Raw genomic sequence first — 21,640 nt, 5'->3', positions numbered from 1 at the left:
GCCAAGATTGCGCCATTGCACTCCAGCCTGGGTAAAAAAGAGCAAAACTCCGTCTCAAAAAAAAAAAAAAAAAATTTTTATGACTGAAAGATCAATTGTTCTTTTGATCTGTTTCTTTCTTTTTCGTTATTACAGTGATTCCAGCAGTCTCAGCAGCACTGATGCTGGATTGTTTACCAATGATGAGGGAAGACAAGGTACCGAAATGATATTTTTCTTCTCTCTTTGGAAAAACTTCTTCATTCTAAAGTTGTGTTTATTACTGGTTATTTTATGAGTTGATGACTGCAATCCGTTTACCTTACACCCATTACTCAGTGGACTAGAATTTAGTATTGCAGCTGGTTTTCCATATGCTGTGGAAGGTGTCCTGTCTTCATGACCTAAAGTATTGATTATCTCCAAAAGCTAGTATGTGGAGCTAATAATATTAAGGGAGGGTTATCTTGTTTGAGAAAGCTTTACGTACCTTTTTGCTTTTCTCTCATTTAGCAAGTTTGAAAGAAACTGGTTCTCATTCTCTACCTAATTCCAAATGTACTTAAAACTGTTTAAGCATTCATAAAGGTGGATTTGCAAGTCATTTGTCATTTTTATTCAGCTGTGACATTTATTCATTCTATCCAGTTTGTAAGTAATTAGATGATTTTTATGAATTCAATAATGTATGCTGTTAAACAGAAATGTCTTACATCGTATATGTTTTCCATCTTTGAAACTTCTGGAAGCTTCAGTGTTTAACATGGCAGTATTTTGAAGCTATGAAAAATAAGAAAACCTTCATAAGGGGACAGGATTAATCCTTAATAGGATTGATTTCATTTAGTCGCATCTGCTCTGGATTGTTTCCCCTTTTATACTCCATACAAATCATGCAATTAATACATACAAATACCTATCACAATGTTCTCTTCCTTAAGAACACATTGGAGGAAGACAGTAAGTTACAAGTGAAAAAAACTAATATAAATTTTAAATTATAAATTTATTTAATGGTGTTATGAAAAAGGACAAAGTAATTGCTGCCTGCACTTTTTTCCTTAGTCTGCTCATCCTCTTGGCAGCACAGTAAATGTAAATGAAGTGATCATTCTTTTTTGCCTATTTGTAAACTATTTGTCCTAGAAAAATAGGTACATAACTATTTGAAAGATCATAGACTTTAAAGTCAAGACTTTGATGAAATATGTTAAAATGCTCGGGCTAAATGGGAAGGTGAACTACCTTGATAATATACTTAAATTCTCATTAAAATACAGGTCTTTACTCAAGATTGTATTATAAATGTTGATATTGGTAATGAAATGAAATGAAGAAAGTAAAAAAACAACCTTGACAAGGCTGTCGATCTTGGATAAGTATGGAAGGACTTAGAATGCTATGCTAGCATTTATTGTAAACTTACTATATTTCACATTGCTAAGCGCCTTTCTTGCCTTTAAGTTCTTAATTAATTCTTAAAAATCCCTTTGAGATTCCCAATTTTTTCAAAATGAAGATACTGACGCTAATAGAGTTGAAGTAACTTTCCTGATACTAGAGAACACAGGAATTCTAATTGGTCTGTCTGACTTCACAGGAAGTTCTTATTCAGTGACTATTTGATTTCCCTATTGAAGAATAAAGTTGTGTATCACATCAAAAATAATAATTTTATCTTTCTATAATAATGTTGGAATTCAGATATATGGTAATCAGTTTCAAGTGAGGACTGGTTTTTTCTTATTCTGAAACCTGATCTGTACACTTTTAATATAAAGCTCAGTAAAAGTCCTGATCTCTAAGTGCTGTTAATTGTGTTTTTGAAAAATTATTTTTAAATTAATTTCCCAGTAGAAACAAGCTCTAGTGACTCTAGTTTTTGAAATGCCTTCAATTTTCCATTCTGTCTTAGTTGAAATGTAACTGTTTCTCATAAAATTATTTTCAACTGAAGCTTAAGAGTATTTTCAGTTTTCCTTTAAATATGTTTGTTGTAAGATATTTTAGAAACCAGAAATATCTTTCTCTAAACAAAAGAAGTTTATGACAATTGTGATGACTCTCTTAGAAACCAGAATTAGTGGTGGCTTTTTATAATCAAGGGGAGGATACTTTAATGAATCTCAGATCATCTTCAAAATGCTATTTGTTTCTTTCTGTTTTTCTTTCCTTTTCTCTTTTTTTGTTTTTAAGACAAGGTCTCGCCTTGTCGTCCAGGCTGGAGTGCCGTGGGCGATCATAGCTCACTGTAACCTCAAACTGCTGGTCTCAAGGGGTCCTCCTGCCTCAGACTCCCGTAGCTAGGACTACAGGTGCATGTCACCATACCCGGCTAATTTCTAATCTTTTTGTAGAAACAGGGTCTCACTATCTTACCCAGGTTCATCTGGAACTCCTGATCTCAAGTGATCCTCCCACTTTGGCCTCTCAAAGCACTGGGATTATACCCATGAGCCATCATGCCTGGCCTGTCTCTCTTTCTTTTAAAAGCCACCCGTCTTTTGTATTTTTGTCTCTTTATACAGCTCTTCACAACTACTTTTTCTTCAAAAAACAAAATACTGATTCTCACTGATGACACATTTCAAACTGAATTTTCAATTGATCATTTATTGTTCCATGGTTACACTCATGTATGTTCCGAAAAGTCAGAATTACTGGATAGTGCTGGGCAAAAATATCTCACTTATTCAATTTAGTTTCTTCATAAACTCTAAGGTATTGTCACTTTTCATTTAAAATCAACTTTTTCAAAACTATTTCTTAATGAGCTTAATTGGACTAATTTCATTTAGTCACATCTGTTCATCACTGTTTCCCCTTTTACACGCCATACAAATCATGAAATGAAGCTAATTATGTACCCATATCGGCTGCAAAGAAAGGGTTCCACAGTTTTAATACTTTTTAATTCCCGGGAGCAGATTAAGGTTTGTTTTTTCTTAATGTGGAAGGGGTAGTAACTGAAGTGGATTTTCCAATAGATTTTGCCAAAGAATTAACCAGTTAATTAATGTTTCTCATGTTTTAAAATTGGTTCTAAAACATAATACTTTGCGTTTTGTTGATGGAGTTCTTACAGTCTTAAGAGAACATTTCTTAAGTGAAGCTGTGTTATAAAATAAAACGTTTTTCTTATAGATTATATATGCAATTGTCAAAATATAGGATCCCCGATTTAAATTTTAGGTAAATAACACACAATTTTTTAGGACACGTATTTCCAATGCAGTACTTAGGCATACTTACACTAAAAATTAAGTGCAAATACTATATATTTATAGTAAAATTTAGTCATTGATCTTAATTTCAAATTTAACTGCCATCTTGTATTTTTTACTACCTGACAGCACTAATTGTGTAACTGAATGATAAAACTGAATCTTTGGTGGTGGGGGTTTCTTGTATTTGCACAGGTGATGATGAACAGAGTGACTGGTTCTACAAAAAGGAATCAGGTGGAGCATGTGGTATCACTGGAGTTGTGCCCTGGTGGGAAAAGGAAGATCCTACTGAGCTTGACAAAAATTTACCAGATCCTGTCTTTGAAAGTATCTTAACTGGTTCTTTTCCCCTTATATCGCATCCAAGCAGAAGAGGTCAGTAACTCTGGCTCCTGGGTAGATACAATGGGTTTAAGGTCAATCTAGGAATATTCATTTAAAGAGGATAAGATAGAGTGGAAATTAGAGAATATAAACACAAGATGCTGGAAAGAAACATATTGGTCGCTAATCCAGCTACTACATTTATCATGCTTCCAAATTAGTAGAAAAATTGACTTGCTTTCTTGCTAGGCTCATGGAGAAAATGTTGAAATGATAGGAATGTGAATTGGAACACAAGAAAGGGCCTGGATATTTATTACTCTAGTGTTCAAACACTGGATAGTTAAGTGCTGACTGCATTAGTACTTCACAAGGCATTGCTTCAATTTTTTTCAAGTGTGAGTTTTGCATTTTCCCCAGTAATATTCATGGCATTCACCGCCACCACCAACTTACTTTCATTCTCTATTGATAGATCATCTTCTATGCTCCAGCGATCATAGAATCTTCTAAATTGAGTACTTTGATTTTCCAGGTTTCTAAGCTAGACTCAGTTGCCTTCATGGAATGTCTTCAAAGAATATTAAAAAATCTGGAGGGACTCCAACTCAATGGTAGGCATACTTTTTTTGTGTAATTGTCATGTTTGGAAATGTTTTCATTTCTATGGAATAAAAAGCCACATCCTTATCCTTTATTCATGTTCTAATGTTATACTTAAAAATAATCCATTTTTTTGTAGGCTACAAACTGGACCAGTGAGATTCCCCTATAAACCAAATCTTCTAATGCTAATAAATTAGTGACGTTTTGAACATCCGGGGAATGACATTCGAGGGAACCTGGCTCCTGTCCTCTTCCCTAGAGGAATAATCACTGAAGTGAGAGCCTCTTTGATGAAAAGATGGGGCTGTTTTTGCTGGAGGACTGGTATTCTTTTTTTTAGTCAGAAGTAAACCTGACTGGGGAGGCTTTCTAGGCATTAGGTTGGCCCAGGGTGGATAGAAACTACTGTACATTTTATATATTTTTCTCTTTTATGATTTTTTTTACATTGAATCTATTTATGTATACTTGCTTTGCCAAAATGCTGACAAAGCTAGAAATTTAAAACTTCCCAATCTAACAGGTATTCCTTAATGTTTATAGTGTGACTGATTAAGAATTAATTTTTCATATCTGACTGTTGTAAATAAAAATCGTGATGCATTGACATTTATGGTTCATTTTTAGAGAAGTCTTATATAACCAGCATTATTTAAAATATTTGCATTTTACTCAGGGTATTTTAAGAAGGGCTATGATGAATAGTAGGTAAGGTTGATAATCTTTGCTGGAGTTTGTATTCTGTTCAGCTTACTTTCTACTTGGGTAATCTGCTCTGTATTGCAAACTCATTGTATTTTATAGTGTAGTTTTCATTGTGCTGCAAAAATCATCCTCTTTCTAAATTAGCCACAGTGATAACTAGTCTGCACTAATAGAATCATTTACCTTTTAAACTATCTGCTTTGTCTGATACCTGAAACACATCAAAATTATTCTTTTGGTTTAGAGCTTAATGAAACATATGAAAGCTGGTATTTTTAACAAATACTGTGTGATTCTGAATCACATCATCATGTTTAAAAGGGAGAGCTACTTGTACATCTTTAGAATGACAGACTATATGTGTCACTGTGAGTGTCAGAAATACTTACATGAGCTCATTTTCACCAAGTGGGGGGGAAATGTAATGTTTCTATTGATGGTGTAATTTAGACACTATAATAAGTTCAGACCATTTGAGTTCTTCAAAATGGTTATATTAAAATGATATTTTTATTAAGCTTCAATAATGAAAAACAATGTGATTTAATATGTGTATTTTTATATTATTGTATGGATTAATTGTTAATTCAGCATTTAACTTAAATATGATTAGAAAAGAAACTTTAAGTTGCCATTGCCTTTACCTAAAGTTTTTAAAGTCTGGACTATTTCAGCAAATGCATGAAGCAGGAATGTTTGACATCTCCTGTTAGACTGCTTGTCTAATATGGAGAGATTAAGAATGATAAAATGCAACTTTGAGTCTCTTTACCTTTGCATATTTAAAGGTACAATAGTGTGGTGTTGGCAATTGTCAGTAAGCTTTTCTGTGCTATGTCTTTGGAGTGAAAATTCATGTTTTTTTCTGAATTACATAAATGCTTTTGTTTTATTTTGTATGATTGTCTTTTAGATCTGAATAAGTCACTTTACAACCTTAGCCTGTGAACTTTGCCTTATCAATCATGAATCTCGATGAATGCTATCTAGTTCTTGGTTCAGTTTTACCTATTTTTATTTTTGGTTCACTGCTTGCTTGAGCAAAGCTGGGATTTGTAGCCCATTTTCTAGGCTTATTGCAATCTCACTGTGGTATTTTATAGAAGCTATTACAACTGATAGGCTAGCTTCATGGTATTGATGATACATGGCTTAACCATACTAAAAGCTGCCTTCCCTCTCTAAATTGTGAAAAGGTGATTAAGTTTCCACTTGATGGAGATATACTATATATGTGTGTTTATCATGGAACTAGTGCATTACGCCATAAACTGTTTTTCTGGTCTACGTTTTTTGTATTTAAAATTTTACTGAAGACAGTAGACTCCTTCGGGTTTTCTTTCTTTCAACTCTGAATTGTCCTTGTTTGGATTTTTAAATACTGTAATTTTTTTTTTTTTTTTCAATAAAATCTCTGACTTGGGCAAGAAAGGTAAGAGTTCCAATTTGTGCTGATATTTCTCTGATTTCCTTTGCTAAGTTTTGTTGTTGCTTATGTTATTTATATTACATATAACTGTAATATCTAGTTTTAAAAATCATAATCTCACAAAACAGTCATCTTTACACAGTACTCATGACATCTGGTAGTAAGAAGTGAAATTTAATTGCCTTAGACTTTCACACTGGAAAGCCAGATTGCTTTTAAGAGAGATTAATTTTCTGAGCAAAGTCAAACACATGGAGTTGCAACCCATTAAACAGAATGCCAACAAAATATTTCTTAAGCAAATGAGTGATGACTGCACAACTATAATGATGTCATATCTTTGAAGGAAATGACAGGAGAATCTTTTACTGAAATATCAATCTAAACATTTTTTGGGGGGAAATTTTCCATTGTATTACAGTTGATTCTCACTCTTTCCCATTTTGCTGTTAACACTGAATTCGAGAATACTGAATCATGGCTCCTAAGGGAAAGACAGGGTTAGGTTCCTGTGAGCCTTTGGTCATAAGATTTTCACCAGCTGATCAGTAGATAACCTTGTCTTGTGTATGTTTGTGTTTAAAGACATTTAGTATATATTGTTGACGTGTTAACATTGAACTCATGGCCGATAGCACTGTAACTTATTTCTGAACAAAGATTATCTATTAAGTGTTTTCTCTATAAGGCACATCTCAGTCTTCTTGCACTTAGAAGCAGTAGACAGCACTTCTCAGCACTCTTCTTGGGGCTACTTAAAACAGAATAATCACTCACAAAAATCACAGAAATACAAACACAATCTGGTACTCATTTAGATCACAAAAATGACACGTGTTTACAGTATGATAGCTTACACAATTAGGAAGAAAGTCACCTCGTTAACCTCAGTTCGGAATGCACATGTGTATCAGGTAACTCATGTCACATTTTTCACTGCTCTGCACATGTCACTGAATGACTACAAAAGTCAGAAATGATGAGTATTAATTTTGGGGTTACAAATAAATTTTACCAAGTAGGCATATTTGCAAATATGGAATCCACAATGGGAAGGAGATTGACTCTATTTAGTTTTATAGAGAGCAAAGTGGTATTGTAGAAAATTGATAGATTTTGAAGTCAGATCTTTGTGAATCCACACTCTGGTTCTTCTTTTTAGTTGTAGTTACATTTTGAACCTCCTTCCTTCCTTTTTTTAAACACTGACAATGCTTACTTTTGCATAAGTGTCATCAGGTTTTTAAAATGAGATTATGTATACATAATATGGGCCCAGCACTATCTCTGGTGCATAATATATATTAAATAAATGATAGTTACAATTGTTAGATATATTAAACACTATAGCTGGGACTTAGAGAACATTTGTATCATGAGTCAAAGTGTAGAATTTTGGACCTTAAACTTTTCTGGTTTTTCTTTTTTCTTTTTTTTTTTTGAGACAGGTCTCACTCTGTCACCCAGGCTGGAGTGCAGTGGCACAATCAAGGCTCACTGCAGCCTCGACCTCCCAAGCTCAAGTGATGCTCCTACTTCGGCCTCCCTAGTAGCAGGGTCTACAGCCATTTGCAAACATGTCTGGCTAATTTTTATATTTTTAGTAGAGATGGGTTTTGCCATGTTGTTGAAGCTGGTCTCAAACTCCTGGGCTCAAGCGATCCTCCCTCCTCAGCCTCCCTAAGTGTTGGGATTACAGGTGTTACTGGCCTGTTCATATTTTATACATAATTTGCCTTTACATTTAATATGTAAAGTACTTTATATGGCATTCTTTTGTGTTTCTTTTATACCTTATTTATATTTGAGCTGGCCTCTGTCTTTAATATGATCGGTGACTCATAGTTGCAAATAAATTTTAGATCGACAGCCACTCCACTAAATCTTAAAACTTAACTGCAAACTGGGAAACTTCTCTAAACTCTTATCCTGATCACAGACTGCATAGACCTTCTCCCCCCATCATTTAAACTATTCATTTCTACAATGAATAGCTACAAATGAATAACTTAAATGATGCGGGGAGAAGGTCTAATAGGTATTCCTGAACCTATACTGTTCAGGAGATTAGGGTCCTGATCTACTTGATCTACCTGATTTTTAAAATTAATTATGCTCATATGCATGCAGACACAGTCCTGAGATTTTTATGCTGAGAGGAATTACTATCCTAGTAAAGTACCAATTTGTTAAAACTCAGCTAACTAGCATCTCTTATTCCCTACTTTTAGGAGAATGAAGCAAATGATAATTAATTTCAAGGGATATTCAGCCCAAATCTCTTCTATTTTCATAATTTGTTCATTAAGCTTAATTCAGAATAATATTTCTCAGAGTAATGATGGCAGAATCTGTTTTGGTATATAGTACCTATAAAGCGCATGCAAGTAACCTTATGTAAGCATCACATTTTAGTTAGCTAAGATATATCCTATTCCTGTGTATCCTAAAAAGTCAGTGTTTTTTGTAGGTCAGAGCTTTTTAAAATTCTTTTTTGATTTGAATTAATGGTCTTTCAACAGGTGTTACATTGGTCTACTAAAAATTAGCATTCAAATTGTGCAGTCTTCTCAAAGATCAGGAAATAAATGACTCAGCTTAAAATACATTGTTGGATGACAACATGATATTACATGGAAATTTTATGTCAGAGTTATAGGAATTTATTTAAAAGTGTTAGAATTACCTCAGTCTACTTTTCTGTATGGTTGGAATAAGAATACATTGGTGCTGGTATTGACGGTTACTCTGCCAAAGAAAATGAATCTGACTTAATTGACTTCTTATTTATGTATGTTTATCAAGCTCAAAAATATGAAACAAATGTTGACATTAGCTCATGCTGTACAAATAGGCATTCTGTTTACATTCACTGTACAAAAACCCTGAACACATGATTTGCATTTTTTCAGAATCTTGAGTCACTTCATTCTATAGGAGAAAAAGAATATTGTGTGTATTTTTTTCTGTGAAGTCATAGAAAATCAGGATTATATGAGTGGCATTTTGTTAATGATAATCATACTGTAATGATTTACTCTGTATGTCTTGCTCAACTTTTATTGTTTCTTAGGAAACTAGAGTAGGAATATCTAGTCTTCTTTATAGCCTTTTACAACAGTAGGGCCATTTAATTTTGTTTTTTCTTTTTTTTGAGACAGAATCTTGCTCAGTTCCCCAGGCTGGAGTGTAGTGGCACAATCTCGGCTCACTGCAACCTCTGCCTCCCAAGGTCAAGTGATTCTTTTGCCACAGCCTCCCCAGTAGCTGGGACTACAGGCACCCACTACCACACCCAACTAATTTTTGTATTTTTAGTAGAGATGGGATTTCACCATGTTGGCCAGGGTGATCTCAAACTCCTGACCTCAGATGATCTACTGGCCCCAGCCTCCTAAAATGCTGAGATTACAGGTTTGAGCCACCACACTCAGCCAGAAGGGCCATTTAAAATGAAGTTAATTTACATAAGGGAACTTCATAGTCTAAGAGAAAGGAAAACTTTTATCATGGAAAGCAACTCTAAAATGATTTTTAAAAATGCACACAGCCTATGTCCTCAACTGTAATTTGACCGTGACTAATTATCTAACAATTTTTAAGTGGAATTTACTAGCAAAATGCTTTATTTTAAGCCCTATGCACTGATATATGTTTATATCCTTAAGGAACTTTGGGGTACTTTGGAGAATACAAGAAGAATGTGTTTTTGAACTGTTATTATATTTTAAATATATATCATGTATAATCTAGGATTACAGGTGTCAGCCACCATGCCCAGCCAGAAACTGACACTTTTTTAAATAACTTATTTTGAGATAAATTGATTCTGTATCTTAGAAAAGTACAACTTAATAGAATTATAATAAATATTTCTTTTACAAAATACATTTTGATACTGTCTCTTTTATTTAAAAATTCCCTATTTTGGTCTAGGACATGGTGGCTAACACCTATAATCACAGCACTTTGGGAGGCTGAGGCAGACAGATCACCTAAGGTCAGGAGTTTGAGACCAGCCTGGCCAACATGGTGAAACCCCATCTCTACTAAAAATACAAACATTAGCCAAGCATGGTGACATGTGCCTATAATCCCAGCTACTCGGGGGGCTGAGGGAGGAGAATCGCTTGAATTTGAGTGGTGGAGGTTGCAGTGAGCTGAGATCATGCCACTGCACTCCAGCCTGGGTGACAGAGTGAGACTCCTCAAAAAAAAAATTCTCCATTTTGATATCATTTACAACCATGTATTCTATATCATAGAAATTTAATATCTGTAATTATTTTAAAATATGATTTGAATAATTTTTCATTCAGTTCTATTAAATGGTATCTATTTTGGTATTCTTTTATTATGCTTTATTAAAAGAGCAGATATTTACAAACTTAAATAGTACAGATAGAGTATATTTATTCAGTCAGCAGTATTTCAATGTTCATTTTATTCTCCATATTTAGCCTTAGAAACCCTTTAGGAAAAATTGTATAAACTGGTGTTCAATCTTGGTGTTTCAGTGTTACCAAAATTGACAATATCTATTTTTCATATATTTAAAATACTGGTTCTTGCTTCTGTGATAGCTTAGTCTTTGAACTGGCTTGACTTTATAGATGTCATTGTCATTTGGGTTTGTGATACTTTGGAAATCTGGAACCTTGCAAAGTGAATGTTAGTAATTTAGTAATTATAACAGACATGATGATGCTTACTATGTGCCAGACACTTTTCTATGTGATATTTTCATATATATTTTTTCATTAATTTAATCTTATTAACATATCTATAATATTCATTAATGTCTACAACTTAGTTTATTACATGTTCTTCCTTTGACAAGCCAAAATTAATACAATTTGAAAGTTTTTCATATTTCTGTCATGTTGCTAATATTAATAAATATAAATAAATTTTCATCCTTAAGCAGTCTTCATTTCCTGGTTATGAAATGCCTGGTTACAAAGTGAATTATTTTTGAAATACTCACAGGCACTCTTTGTATCTCGAATGGCAAGCACAATCAAGATGTGTGCCGTAATAAAAATGATAATGAAATGTTTTACTGCTTCTATCAGATGAATCACTGGAACCCAGTCCTCATTTTCATCCTATCTTCCCTTTTTATATTTTCTCAGGTAGTCTACAGTACCTTCTTGCCGATCTAGTTCTAGCAGCTTCTGGTCTGCTTGCTTGCTCTGTCTTCTCCCTGCCTGCCCTCTATGGACCCTCATCATCTCTCCAACCTGTTTTACAGTGTGCCTCATAGCTGTCACATTGCTATTTTAGTTCAGGTGTGATGATATCCTATGTATTTCTTACATTCCTTTCCCCTCCTTTCTCAGGTAACTTAGCAAAGCTCTGGGAAAATCTCTTAAAGGAGGATGATGTTTTTAGCTGGGACTTGTAGAATGAGTTAGAGCTTACTAACTGATTGGGGAAGGAAATTGACAGACAGAAAGGCATGGTCAATGATTAACTTTGAAACAGCATGGAATATTCAGGAAACTGTGAATCCAGTGTTACTGAGGTATAAGATATGCTTGTGTGGAGTGATATGTAGTAGCAGGGAGGGTTGTGCTGAAAATGTGGGCAGGGTTTAGATACTTATGGACGTTATGGTCCATGGGAATGCATGTGAACCCATGTAATCTCCAAGGTGTTAAAAATTACCAGATTTGCTTTTTAAAAGGTTACATGGGCAGTAGTATGGAGAGTACATTAGGTAATTACAAGTTAAGACTATATCAAGAGACTAAGATCCATGCCTGTTCCACAGTAGGTAGGATCCATGGATGAGACTAAACCCTTACATTTTTATGGTACTTGATATTCTGATCAACTCTTGCATGGCATCCACTCGTTTAACAAAGACTTTTGATACCAGGTAATGCCAGTATCAGATACTGCTGGGCCTCGGGTGTTAATGATGAACAAGTTAGATAGGATCTCTTTGGAGCTTACATTTTGATGAACGAAAGTAAACCTGCCAGAGGTTGGGAGGAGAATAAGGAGATAAAAATGGACATGGAGAAAATTAAGCAGGGTAAGTGTTAGAGAATTATAGAACATGAAGTTGATTGGAGAGAATATGATTTGCAGGCTGAAATTTTTAGCAAATCTAGTGCCATTCTTCTTATTGCCCTTATAACAGTTGGGGAAAGGAGCAAGGGTGTACATTATTCATACCTGTTCATTCAAGAAGTTGGGATAGGTTTTAGTCATCTCTCCTGATTCCCGATCAGATTTCCCAGGCTTTTAAATGTCACTATGGGTCGGTCTGGGAATGGCAAAAAAGTCACTTTTGTTTACCAGGTACAGCTTTACTACTAATGATTCTGATTTTTTTTTTTTTGCCTTTATGTTTTTTTAATTGGGACAGTATTTGTGGGGTAATGTGATATTTTGAAACACATATGCAATATGTAATAAATCAGATTAATTAGGACATCCATCACCTCAAACATTTATTGTTTCTTCGTAACTTCTGAATAATTTTTTTAAAGAAAGTTTGCAGATGCTAATTATTTATATAGTATATTGGACGTTCCCTTTAGATTTCATTATAATGTATGTCCTGATATTTAATATATGCGAACTTTGCTGCAGAGGTTACCAGTTTACTCTTCTGTTTTCATGGCAACTTAAATATTATGCAGTACAACTAGCCTTTTTATTACATTTTTAAAAATGCATGAAATACCATGCTTTCTGCTTTTTATTTTTCTCACTTTAGTATTTGCATACCAATTCTTAAGTCATTCCTTTATTAAAAAAGAAATGATTTGTTTCAGATTTAATTTTTGTTTTTGAGATATATTTATAATTATAGAATTTTTAATGAATCTCTTGATTTGCAAATGTGAGGTTTTCTAAAAATACTTAGATTATGATTATCATTTAAAAACTTTTCTTCTCTTTTATACCCTAAGAAACCTTTGAAATATGTTTTAAAATGCTCTTTCAAAATTAAGGCTGCTGATTGGTAACCATTTGACTTCACAAATGAAGACGCAACACCTTTTTGTAGTGTCTCTTAAAATGGTGACGACATTGTTAGACTCCCCATTTTTATTATTTTTAAAAAACCAAAATCAGGGAAACAAATGCTGCAAACATTTTACCTTCTAGGAAGCTTCTACTCTGTTTTTCTGCCTTTCTTGTTGCTGATACAATTATTCTGATGGTCTATAAAATTCAATTTTCTATTTCCCTTCAGATATGTCATATATGTAGTATCAGAAAAGTTCAAAATCATTGATGGGCTAACACTTCCAAATAATAGTTAACAAGCACTTTCTATATGGAAGTCACCTGCAAGTCTTCCAACTGAAGGTCAGTTTGAAGAACTGAAAGTTAATAATGGAATCATATAGATAGGAATTTTCTTGACTGTAGTTAGAGAATGCCAACCAGATATTTTGTTGACTGACATCCAGGAAAGGGGATTCTGAGAATCCAAAGATGCCAACAGGTATTTATGTATGTTTTAAACCAATAAAACTTGTAAAATTTATGTTGTTGAATCCCAAGTACCTGAAGCACTGACCAGGACTTAATAGGGTCAATTTGATGATGTTTTTGTGTTTGTGTTTTTGTTTTTGTTTTGTTTTTGCATACCAAAGGAGTAATGACTTGTCCCATTAATCTTCTCTTAGAACTTCATATTTAGATCTCATATTTGATCATAGACAGTTTACCATTGAAATATCACAGGTCCATACAATTCTGAACTTGCAGGAGTGCTTACCTTTAAGTTACTTGTGTCTGTGTAGTAACATTTAATGGTGTCTACTTGGTTTTTCTGAGGTGTGTTTTATATTTCAATCAATTTTGAAGTATTCAATCTAGAAATTGTTCTTTAAAAACTAAATGTTTATTACTTAGATTTCATCTCATTTTATCTCATATATATCCTTAAATTAATTTTTCAATTCACAAAAATACTTATAAAAAATTCACGAAAGTATTTTATATTATTTGTCAGATGAATAAATAAGTATATACTACATTTGACTGAGAAACTTGATGTCTTGCCTAATTGTGTTTTTAGCCATAAAAACCTAGGAAATACCATGCAGTACATACGCATGGTCAAGAACTTTATGCTCAAACACAAAGAGCAATGGCAACAAATAGACAAATGAGACCCAATTAAACACAGGAGCTTCTGCACAGCAAAAGAAAACATCAATAGTGTGACCTGGAAGCAAGGAAAATGTGAAAATGTTTTTGCAATCTACCCATCTGACAAGAAACATATATTTAGAATCTACAGAGGACTTAAACAAATTCACAAGATAAAAGAAATCAGCCGCATAAAAAAAGTGGACCAAAAATATATTCACACACTTTTCAAAAGAAAACATTTATGCAGTCAAGAAACATATTAAAATAACTCATCATTATTGGTCATTGGAGAAATGCAAATCAAAACCATATTGAGATACCACCTCACCTCCCTTAGAATGTCGATAATTACAAAAATCAAAAGACAAGAGATGCTGGAGAAGATATGGAGACATAGGAAAGGCTTTACATTGTCGGTGGGAGTGTATATTATTTCCACCACTGAAGAAGACAGTGTGGCAATTCGTCAAGGATCCAAATATAGAAACACAATTTGATCTAACAATACCATTACTGGATATATACCCAAAGGTTTATAAATCATTTTATTATAAAGACACAGCTATATGTTCATTGTAGCCGTGTTTACAAGAGCAGAAACTGGACACTAACCCAAATGCCCATTAGTGATAGACTAGATAAAGACAATGTTACACATATATACCATGGAATACTATGCAACCGTCAAAAAGAATGAGTTCATGTTTTTTGCAGGGATAAGGATAAAACTGGAAACAATGATTCTCAGCAAACAAGACACAACACTGCGTATGCTCACTCATAAGTGGGTGTTCAACACTGAGAACATATCGACACTCAGAGGGGGACATCGCACACTGTGGCCTGCAGGTTTAAGGGGTTAGGAAAGAAATAGAAAAAGGTGACGGGATTGGGAAGTGATAGCAAGAGGAATATTATCTAATACAGATGATAGGGTGAGGGATGCAGAAATCAACCACCATACCATGTGTATTAGTAACCATGGGAACAGCAAGGCTTGGGCCTGGAATTTCCTGGAGACATGATAACCTGAATGTCAATGACTGACATGTACTTTCACTAATGGGCTGTGGTACCATCTTACCTATTCAGTTTCCCTCATTACTCAGGTGAGAATCAAGGCATAAAGTGGGCACATTGGTGACATGGCCTGGGCACTGGGATTATGTCAGACGCCAGGGAGGTGGAAGCCACCAGCAAAGACCCCACATCAGGGACCAGGATTATGTAGCAACTTCTTTTGACCACCACCCTTGCCCCTGCAGCCTGACTCATCACCTAAATTTATATCTATGTTGGAGAATGGAAGGGACAGTCTTAGAAGAAGACACACAAAACCCTGCCATCTAAAGACAAACCAAGCTATCATTGTGGTGTTTATTTCTAGTATTTTGTCTGTTTTGTTAATTTCATAGTCCTGCTACATAGCAGTGATTTCTGCGCACGCTCCCTGCACTCTACGATCTTCCTCTGGTGAGGAGGATCCTGTAATGAAAAGAAAAGTGCAGGCTGATCAGCTGTGGACCTGGGTATACGTGGGGCTCACCCATATCTTGTCTGGCCCTCACAGCATGTGCACATTGGCTCCTTATTTCCATCTACCTATGACATCTGCATCCCTCTTGAAACTACCTGTGCCTGCTTGTATGTAGATCTCCCACTACCCAAGTGTGTGTCTCTAGACAGATTTGTGTAACCTCCTACTTGCAAAATAGGGATCCTGCTAGGAACTGCCATCGGGACTCCTGCAAAGGTTAAGTGGGAGTGGTTAACCAAAGCCTAGGTGAGCCATGGAGACCCTCTGAACATTCACAGAATATTAACTTTTTATTATCAACTGCTGCCTAATTGTCTTCTAGGATCAACCAACATATGCACTCAACTACTTTGATCTTGTTAATTTTCATTTCTATTTTCAGCACTGAAGATATATACTTCATTGAAAGTCACTATAAATAACCTGCTAAGGTTGTTTAGATTTTCAATAAGTCTTTATTAAGGCCTCAAGGGCCAGGCCAATCACAGACTAACCTCAGCCTTTGCAGCCTCAGGAAGAATAATAAAGTCCATTCCATCAGTGATATTCTGGGGCCGACAATCTCTAGTGGCCAGCTGAAACCAGAAACGACTTTCCTGATACTGGCTTTAGTCTCCTCCAAGACCCCACTGCTTCAGCCTGAGAGAGCCTCAACCTACTAGAGGATGGTGTCATCTGTGTTCCCCACAGGGTGTCCTGAAAGTTGCTGATATGTAGCAGTATGGGTCTGCCCAGAATTCTGCCACCCTCTCACTCATTTTCTCTGGCCCTGGCTTCTGCCTTCTACCTGTTGGCCGTCTGGTTCTGAAATGTGCCCATTCCACTTCACCGACTCCTGAGTCTACCTTTTGTGAGGCACACTCGTAGACATCTGAAAAACTTGAGAAAAATTTTTTCAGCATACATTGAAGAGGTGAGGAAGGTCGCGATGAAGACATACCCATTGTTGAGTTAAAACACAACAGACAAAACAAAAAGGAGGGAAACTAAATTGAAACAGACAAAATCAATGACTAAAACTGAAACTGTCCTTCAGCATCCTGGAGTGATGACGCAGTCATGAGGGAGGACCCCTGCCAGGGTCATTTCCCTCCCAGAAAGACGGAGTCAGATCTCACTAAACTTCACAGACTGAGATTGAGAACTCAGGATTTGAATTCTATTGGGCACGCTGGTGGTGATCTGGTCCCTTCCAGAAGGCAGTGGCCTATCGGGCCCTGGAAAATCTTAGGAGACACCTGCTGCATAGTCCCTAATTAGTCCAGGGGAGCTTAGAAGGAGTGTGGTCCTCTATGGATGGCGATCTTCCTGGGGCTCCCAAATGTTACATCCAATCGAGTTAGACGAAAAGCACCACACTCTGAGTTTCAATTAGGAGTCATTTATTGCTGGCAACTGAGAGGTGGCTCACATTCTAAAATCTCTTGGCCCTGACAAGGGGGTGTGATTTGCTTCTATATCTATTCTAGAAGAGTGGGGAGGGCTAGTCTAGCTGAAGCAGAATTTTACAGAAGTAGAACAAGCAAGTTAGAAGAGGAAGCTGGTAACCAGGGGGCTGGAGGTTCCCATAGTTGTTGGTTACCAAAGGGGGTGGGTATTCACAATAGTTAGGGGACTTGCCAAGCAGAATGCGGTTGCAATGGTTACAAAGTTCTGGTTACAGCGTGATTCACCTGTGCACCCAAAGGAGAGAACTGCAGGCAGGGAGAAGCTAAGATGAAGTCTGTCTGATTAACTTCATTGGATGTTTAACAATGAGAACATATGGGCACAGAGAGGTGAACATAACACACGGGGGTCTTTTGGGGGGTGAGGGCATAGGGAAGGTACACTGAGGAGTGGGGAGGTTGGGAAGGTTTAACACTGAAAAAAACATCTGATGTAGGTAACAGCGGGCGATGGAGATAGAAGAAAACCATGGCATGTGTGAATCTGTGCAATCATCCTGCAAGATCTGCACATGTACCCCAGAACTTAAAATACAATTAAAAATGAAAACAGGTTCTGCGTCTTATAAGTAGGAATCCCTAAGACGGAACAAGTCCAATTAACATCCCCTCATAATTTTGTATAATCATTCAACAGTGTATGTAAGTTGCTAGTATTTAATTTACCATCGGAGGTCTTACTGACCAGGCAGTCAGTGTCTATCCAAGATACATCCAGAGTGAGTATATTTGTAGTTTCTCAGGTGCAATGAGTAAACCTCCTCAATGTGCATTCTCTACATGACAGAGGAATACAACTTTAAAAGCACAGGCATATGGAGCTACCAGTAAAATCGTATACATAAAATTAGTATATCTTGAAATTGCAAATATTTTTTCTACTGGGAGGTAAACCTTGATTTCCAAAACACTGACACATGGTAAGACTGTTCAGCATTCCTTAAAGATGCACATATTTTCCAATGAAATTGGGAAGCCAGCTTTTCATTAGTAATAGCTGTTAGGGTAAATGCAAATTTTCCCATGTTCCTTTCTGCCAGAGAAGTTGTATGAAAATATTGTTTTAGGTCAATGAAAATTATAGGCCAGTCCTAAAAAATCACTGTGTGGATTCTGAGCTGCAGAAGCCCCAAAGGTTACAATTTAGTGTTAATAGCACATAAGTTATGCAAAGTCTCCTCTTACCAGGTTTTTTAGGGATGATGAAAATGGTCGAGTTCCAAGGACTTGCTGAAGTTGAATATGTCTGGTCAGAAATTGTTCAGTCACTAATTCATGGACTATCAATAATTTATTCCCCTTCTGGAGTCATTGTTCTACCCAGACAGGATCTTGAGATGGGTACATGATGGTAGGGTAGAAATAACAACGGTGGCCTTTTTTAGAAAGAGGTCTGCAGAGTGACAACTGTTGGGCTACTGGATCCCATCCCCAAAGCTTAACAGGGATGTTCATGATGAGAGGTTGTATCAATGACTTTCTCCCTTCTGGATAACAGCACACCAGGAGGTGTGTGCTCTAATTTGTTATATGTGCTTCCCCAATGCCAACGATCTTTTGTTCCTACGTGACATGAGGCCACGTTATCAGCCAGTTTTGAACACTGATAATTGAAATAATCACTCCTGTGTCCAGAAAGCAAGTCACATTTTTATTTCCAATTTTTTTTTTTTACTTTTTTTTCCTTTTAATGCTGTGATACTTAAATGTTAAATCAGCATTTTCATGTGATCTGAAGTATTTCAATTACATATGAGCATTCATTGTTTTTTGCAAAAACTCAGTATTAGGTATAGTTACATACTACTACAGTAACATTCCTCTGCTGTACAAATTAAACTATTGAAAAGAAATGAGCATTCTAAGAATTATATACAAAAGAAACCTGTAAGCAGTCTTGAAATGAAATGCAAGGTGTCATTGCTAGCTCTACTGTTTTAAAATATCTTCAAAAAGTAAAATTAACAAATACTCTTCAACATATCCAGGTTTACAAGTCTCAAGAAAATCAAATGTCAAAAATTCTAGAAAGCTGTGAAAAGCATATATACATTTTCCTTATGACCTTATGAGGCTTCTTCACACTTTTAAGAAGTTGCTAAGTTTCAGTATCAATTTATTCGCATGTCAACTTTATCTGCCCCGAAACTCCCATTTTTGAATACAGTTCCCTCCGATTTCAGATAAAAGCTCTGCGTGATCGTCCTTCAGTGAAGGCGTGAGATCTGACGCAGGGATGCCAGGTGTGCGCATGCCACACTGCACTCAGATCGCCAGCAAAGATGGGTGCAAACACATAGGTCTAATCTGATCGTATCAATGCCCTCTTCCCTAAACCACACTCTCGTCCATACATTTGCCTTCATAAACCCAGCCATGTTCAGAACTCCCGCAGCACACGGAGTCTTTGAATTCTGAAATGACACAAAGATCAAGAGAAAGCCCACATGTGCCCTAGTGTGCAAGCAGCAGCAGCTATGATCTCCAACCTGGACTGAAAAACAAAAGGGTAAAATGAAAAACCGTTCACTTAACAGTAGATTAGCCGTAATGTTCCTCATGAATCAATAAGAGTGCCTGATGCTGAATAGCTAACAGCAAACGCTGAATTTGGATTTAATATAGATGTTTACTGGAGATTAAGCTTCTTGCTGAGCTGGTCTCTTCAAATCCCTGATCTGTTTAACTAAATAGGTCTTCTCGTCATTAAACTGCTCATCCTCCGTCCTGTCATTCTGAAACTTGCTGAGGGACTCTATGAGTTTGGTCTGGTTCTTGAGGAGGATGTCTAGGATGGGCTGTGTCTTGTTAGGATTGGCTACAAACACCTTAAAAACGTGAAAGGCCTCCAACTGGATGTTGCGACTTTTGTCTCGCAGCAGGTTCATCATTAACTTGAGGTTCTCAGGTTTACTGATGTATTTTGTCATAATTGTGAAGTTGTGTCTGTCTAGTAGTAGTTCACCGAGAAGCTTGAGTGACTGTCTTTTTGTCACGTAATTTTCTGAATGAAGTAACTTCTCATATTCACTCAAAAATCTATCATAATGCTGTTCCAAAAATTCTGCACTGAGCAATTTATGTCTTGTAAGTAAATCCTTGAATGTGGCAAGTGCATCTGAAGCTATGTCAAACGTTGACATTTCGACATATCTGAAGAAATCAGAAACCTGTTCTGACCACAAAATGATTTTTGCAAGTGGTTCATGTCTGATGCATTCTCTTAACATTATTCCACAATTTAAAGCTATTTCTGGAGATTCATACCCTTTCAATAACACGAACAAAATATTCTGTTGGGTGCAGATGTATTCAACAGTAGGAGTTCTTGTACCAATTTGTCTTCTGAGAACATTGTTGAAAATTTGAGCCACGTCTTTTTTGCCCTCAAAGTCAACGAGCTGTAAATCAGCTACCAGGGTGCTAAGAAGCCCACTATTACAGAGTTCGTGAGCAAGCTGGGCCACTGCTTCTGTCTGAGGCTCTTTTTCATTTGTGCCATACAGAATTTCTTTCATGGCAACCAGATTTTTGGAAACTTCTTCTGTAGCCTTTTCTGCTTTTTTGTCAGAAATGTCTTGCTCTTCCAGAACGGCCATGCTTTCCTTCAGATCCTTCACAGTGTCTGCTGGAGATTTGTGAGACTTCCCGAACGGGAACCGCATGACGGCAGGGGCAGGGCCTCCGCTGCACTCCGCCTGTGCTACGGGGCTGGGCTGGGCGTTCCCTTCTCTGCCTCCGCGTCGTCGCCGTCCCCGTCCTCGGCTGCCGCCGCCTCGGGCTGCTCGTTCGGTGTCCGCGGCGTGGCTCGGACGCTGGGCCCCTCCGTTGTCTTCCGCCCGCTCCTGCTTCAGGCGACGGGCTCCTGCGGCGGCCGCGGTGCTGCGCTCACTCGGCTGCGGCTGCTGCTGCGGGACTCGACGCCGCCTTAGTCCTCGCCTGTGCCCCCGCCCCGGCCCCTGAAGGCTCCGTGTCTCCCAGGCCGCGCCGCTCCCCGATCCCCGCGCCCCACTCGCGGCCCGAGCCCGGCTTTGACGTGCGCGCTGCGCAGCCGCCGAGGACGCGAACTTTATTTCCAGTTTTTAAGGTAACGGTGGGTCTCTGATCAATGATTATTTGATTCCAATAAACTCCGGTGGCCCCTGTGATTCCAAAACTTCCCTTACCCCCCCCCCTTTTTTTTTTTTTTTTGGCATTAGGAAAGCAGTATGGTAAGATCAGAAACTTAGCTATCTTTGACCCAGGCGGAAGAATATAC

The 21,640-nt window shown here is 36.8% G+C and overlaps 1 protein-coding gene and 1 pseudogene across 1 annotated transcript in view; one reads left to right on the top strand and one right to left on the bottom strand.

The window, feature by feature from the left end:
- The window catches only part of LOC144579806 (G patch domain-containing protein 2-like), a 38,536-nt gene extending 25,190 nt beyond the window's left edge, over positions 1-13,346 (top strand). The window contains exons 4-7 of the mRNA XM_078353502.1: positions 136-197; positions 3,399-3,581; positions 4,066-4,144; positions 4,273-13,346. Of these exons, the coding sequence (XP_078209628.1) occupies positions 136-197; positions 3,399-3,581; positions 4,066-4,073 (253 nt within the window). The 3' untranslated portion in view covers positions 4,074-4,144; positions 4,273-13,346. The remainder of the gene's footprint in view (positions 1-135; positions 198-3,398; positions 3,582-4,065; positions 4,145-4,272) is intronic.
- A 5,697-nt stretch (positions 13,347-19,043) lies between these two features.
- On the bottom strand, positions 19,044-21,422 carry LOC100397626 (calcium binding protein 39 pseudogene; annotated as a pseudogene).
- Between the last annotated feature and the right edge of the window lie 218 nt (positions 21,423-21,640).

Source organism: Callithrix jacchus, chromosome 16, assembly GCF_049354715.1.
Source record: "Callithrix jacchus isolate 240 chromosome 16, calJac240_pri, whole genome shotgun sequence".
In the NCBI taxonomy this organism is placed as follows: domain Eukaryota; kingdom Metazoa; phylum Chordata; class Mammalia; order Primates; family Cebidae; genus Callithrix; species Callithrix jacchus.
Note: the sequence above shows the minus strand (reverse complement) of the source record. Positions and strands in the feature narration are given on the sequence as shown.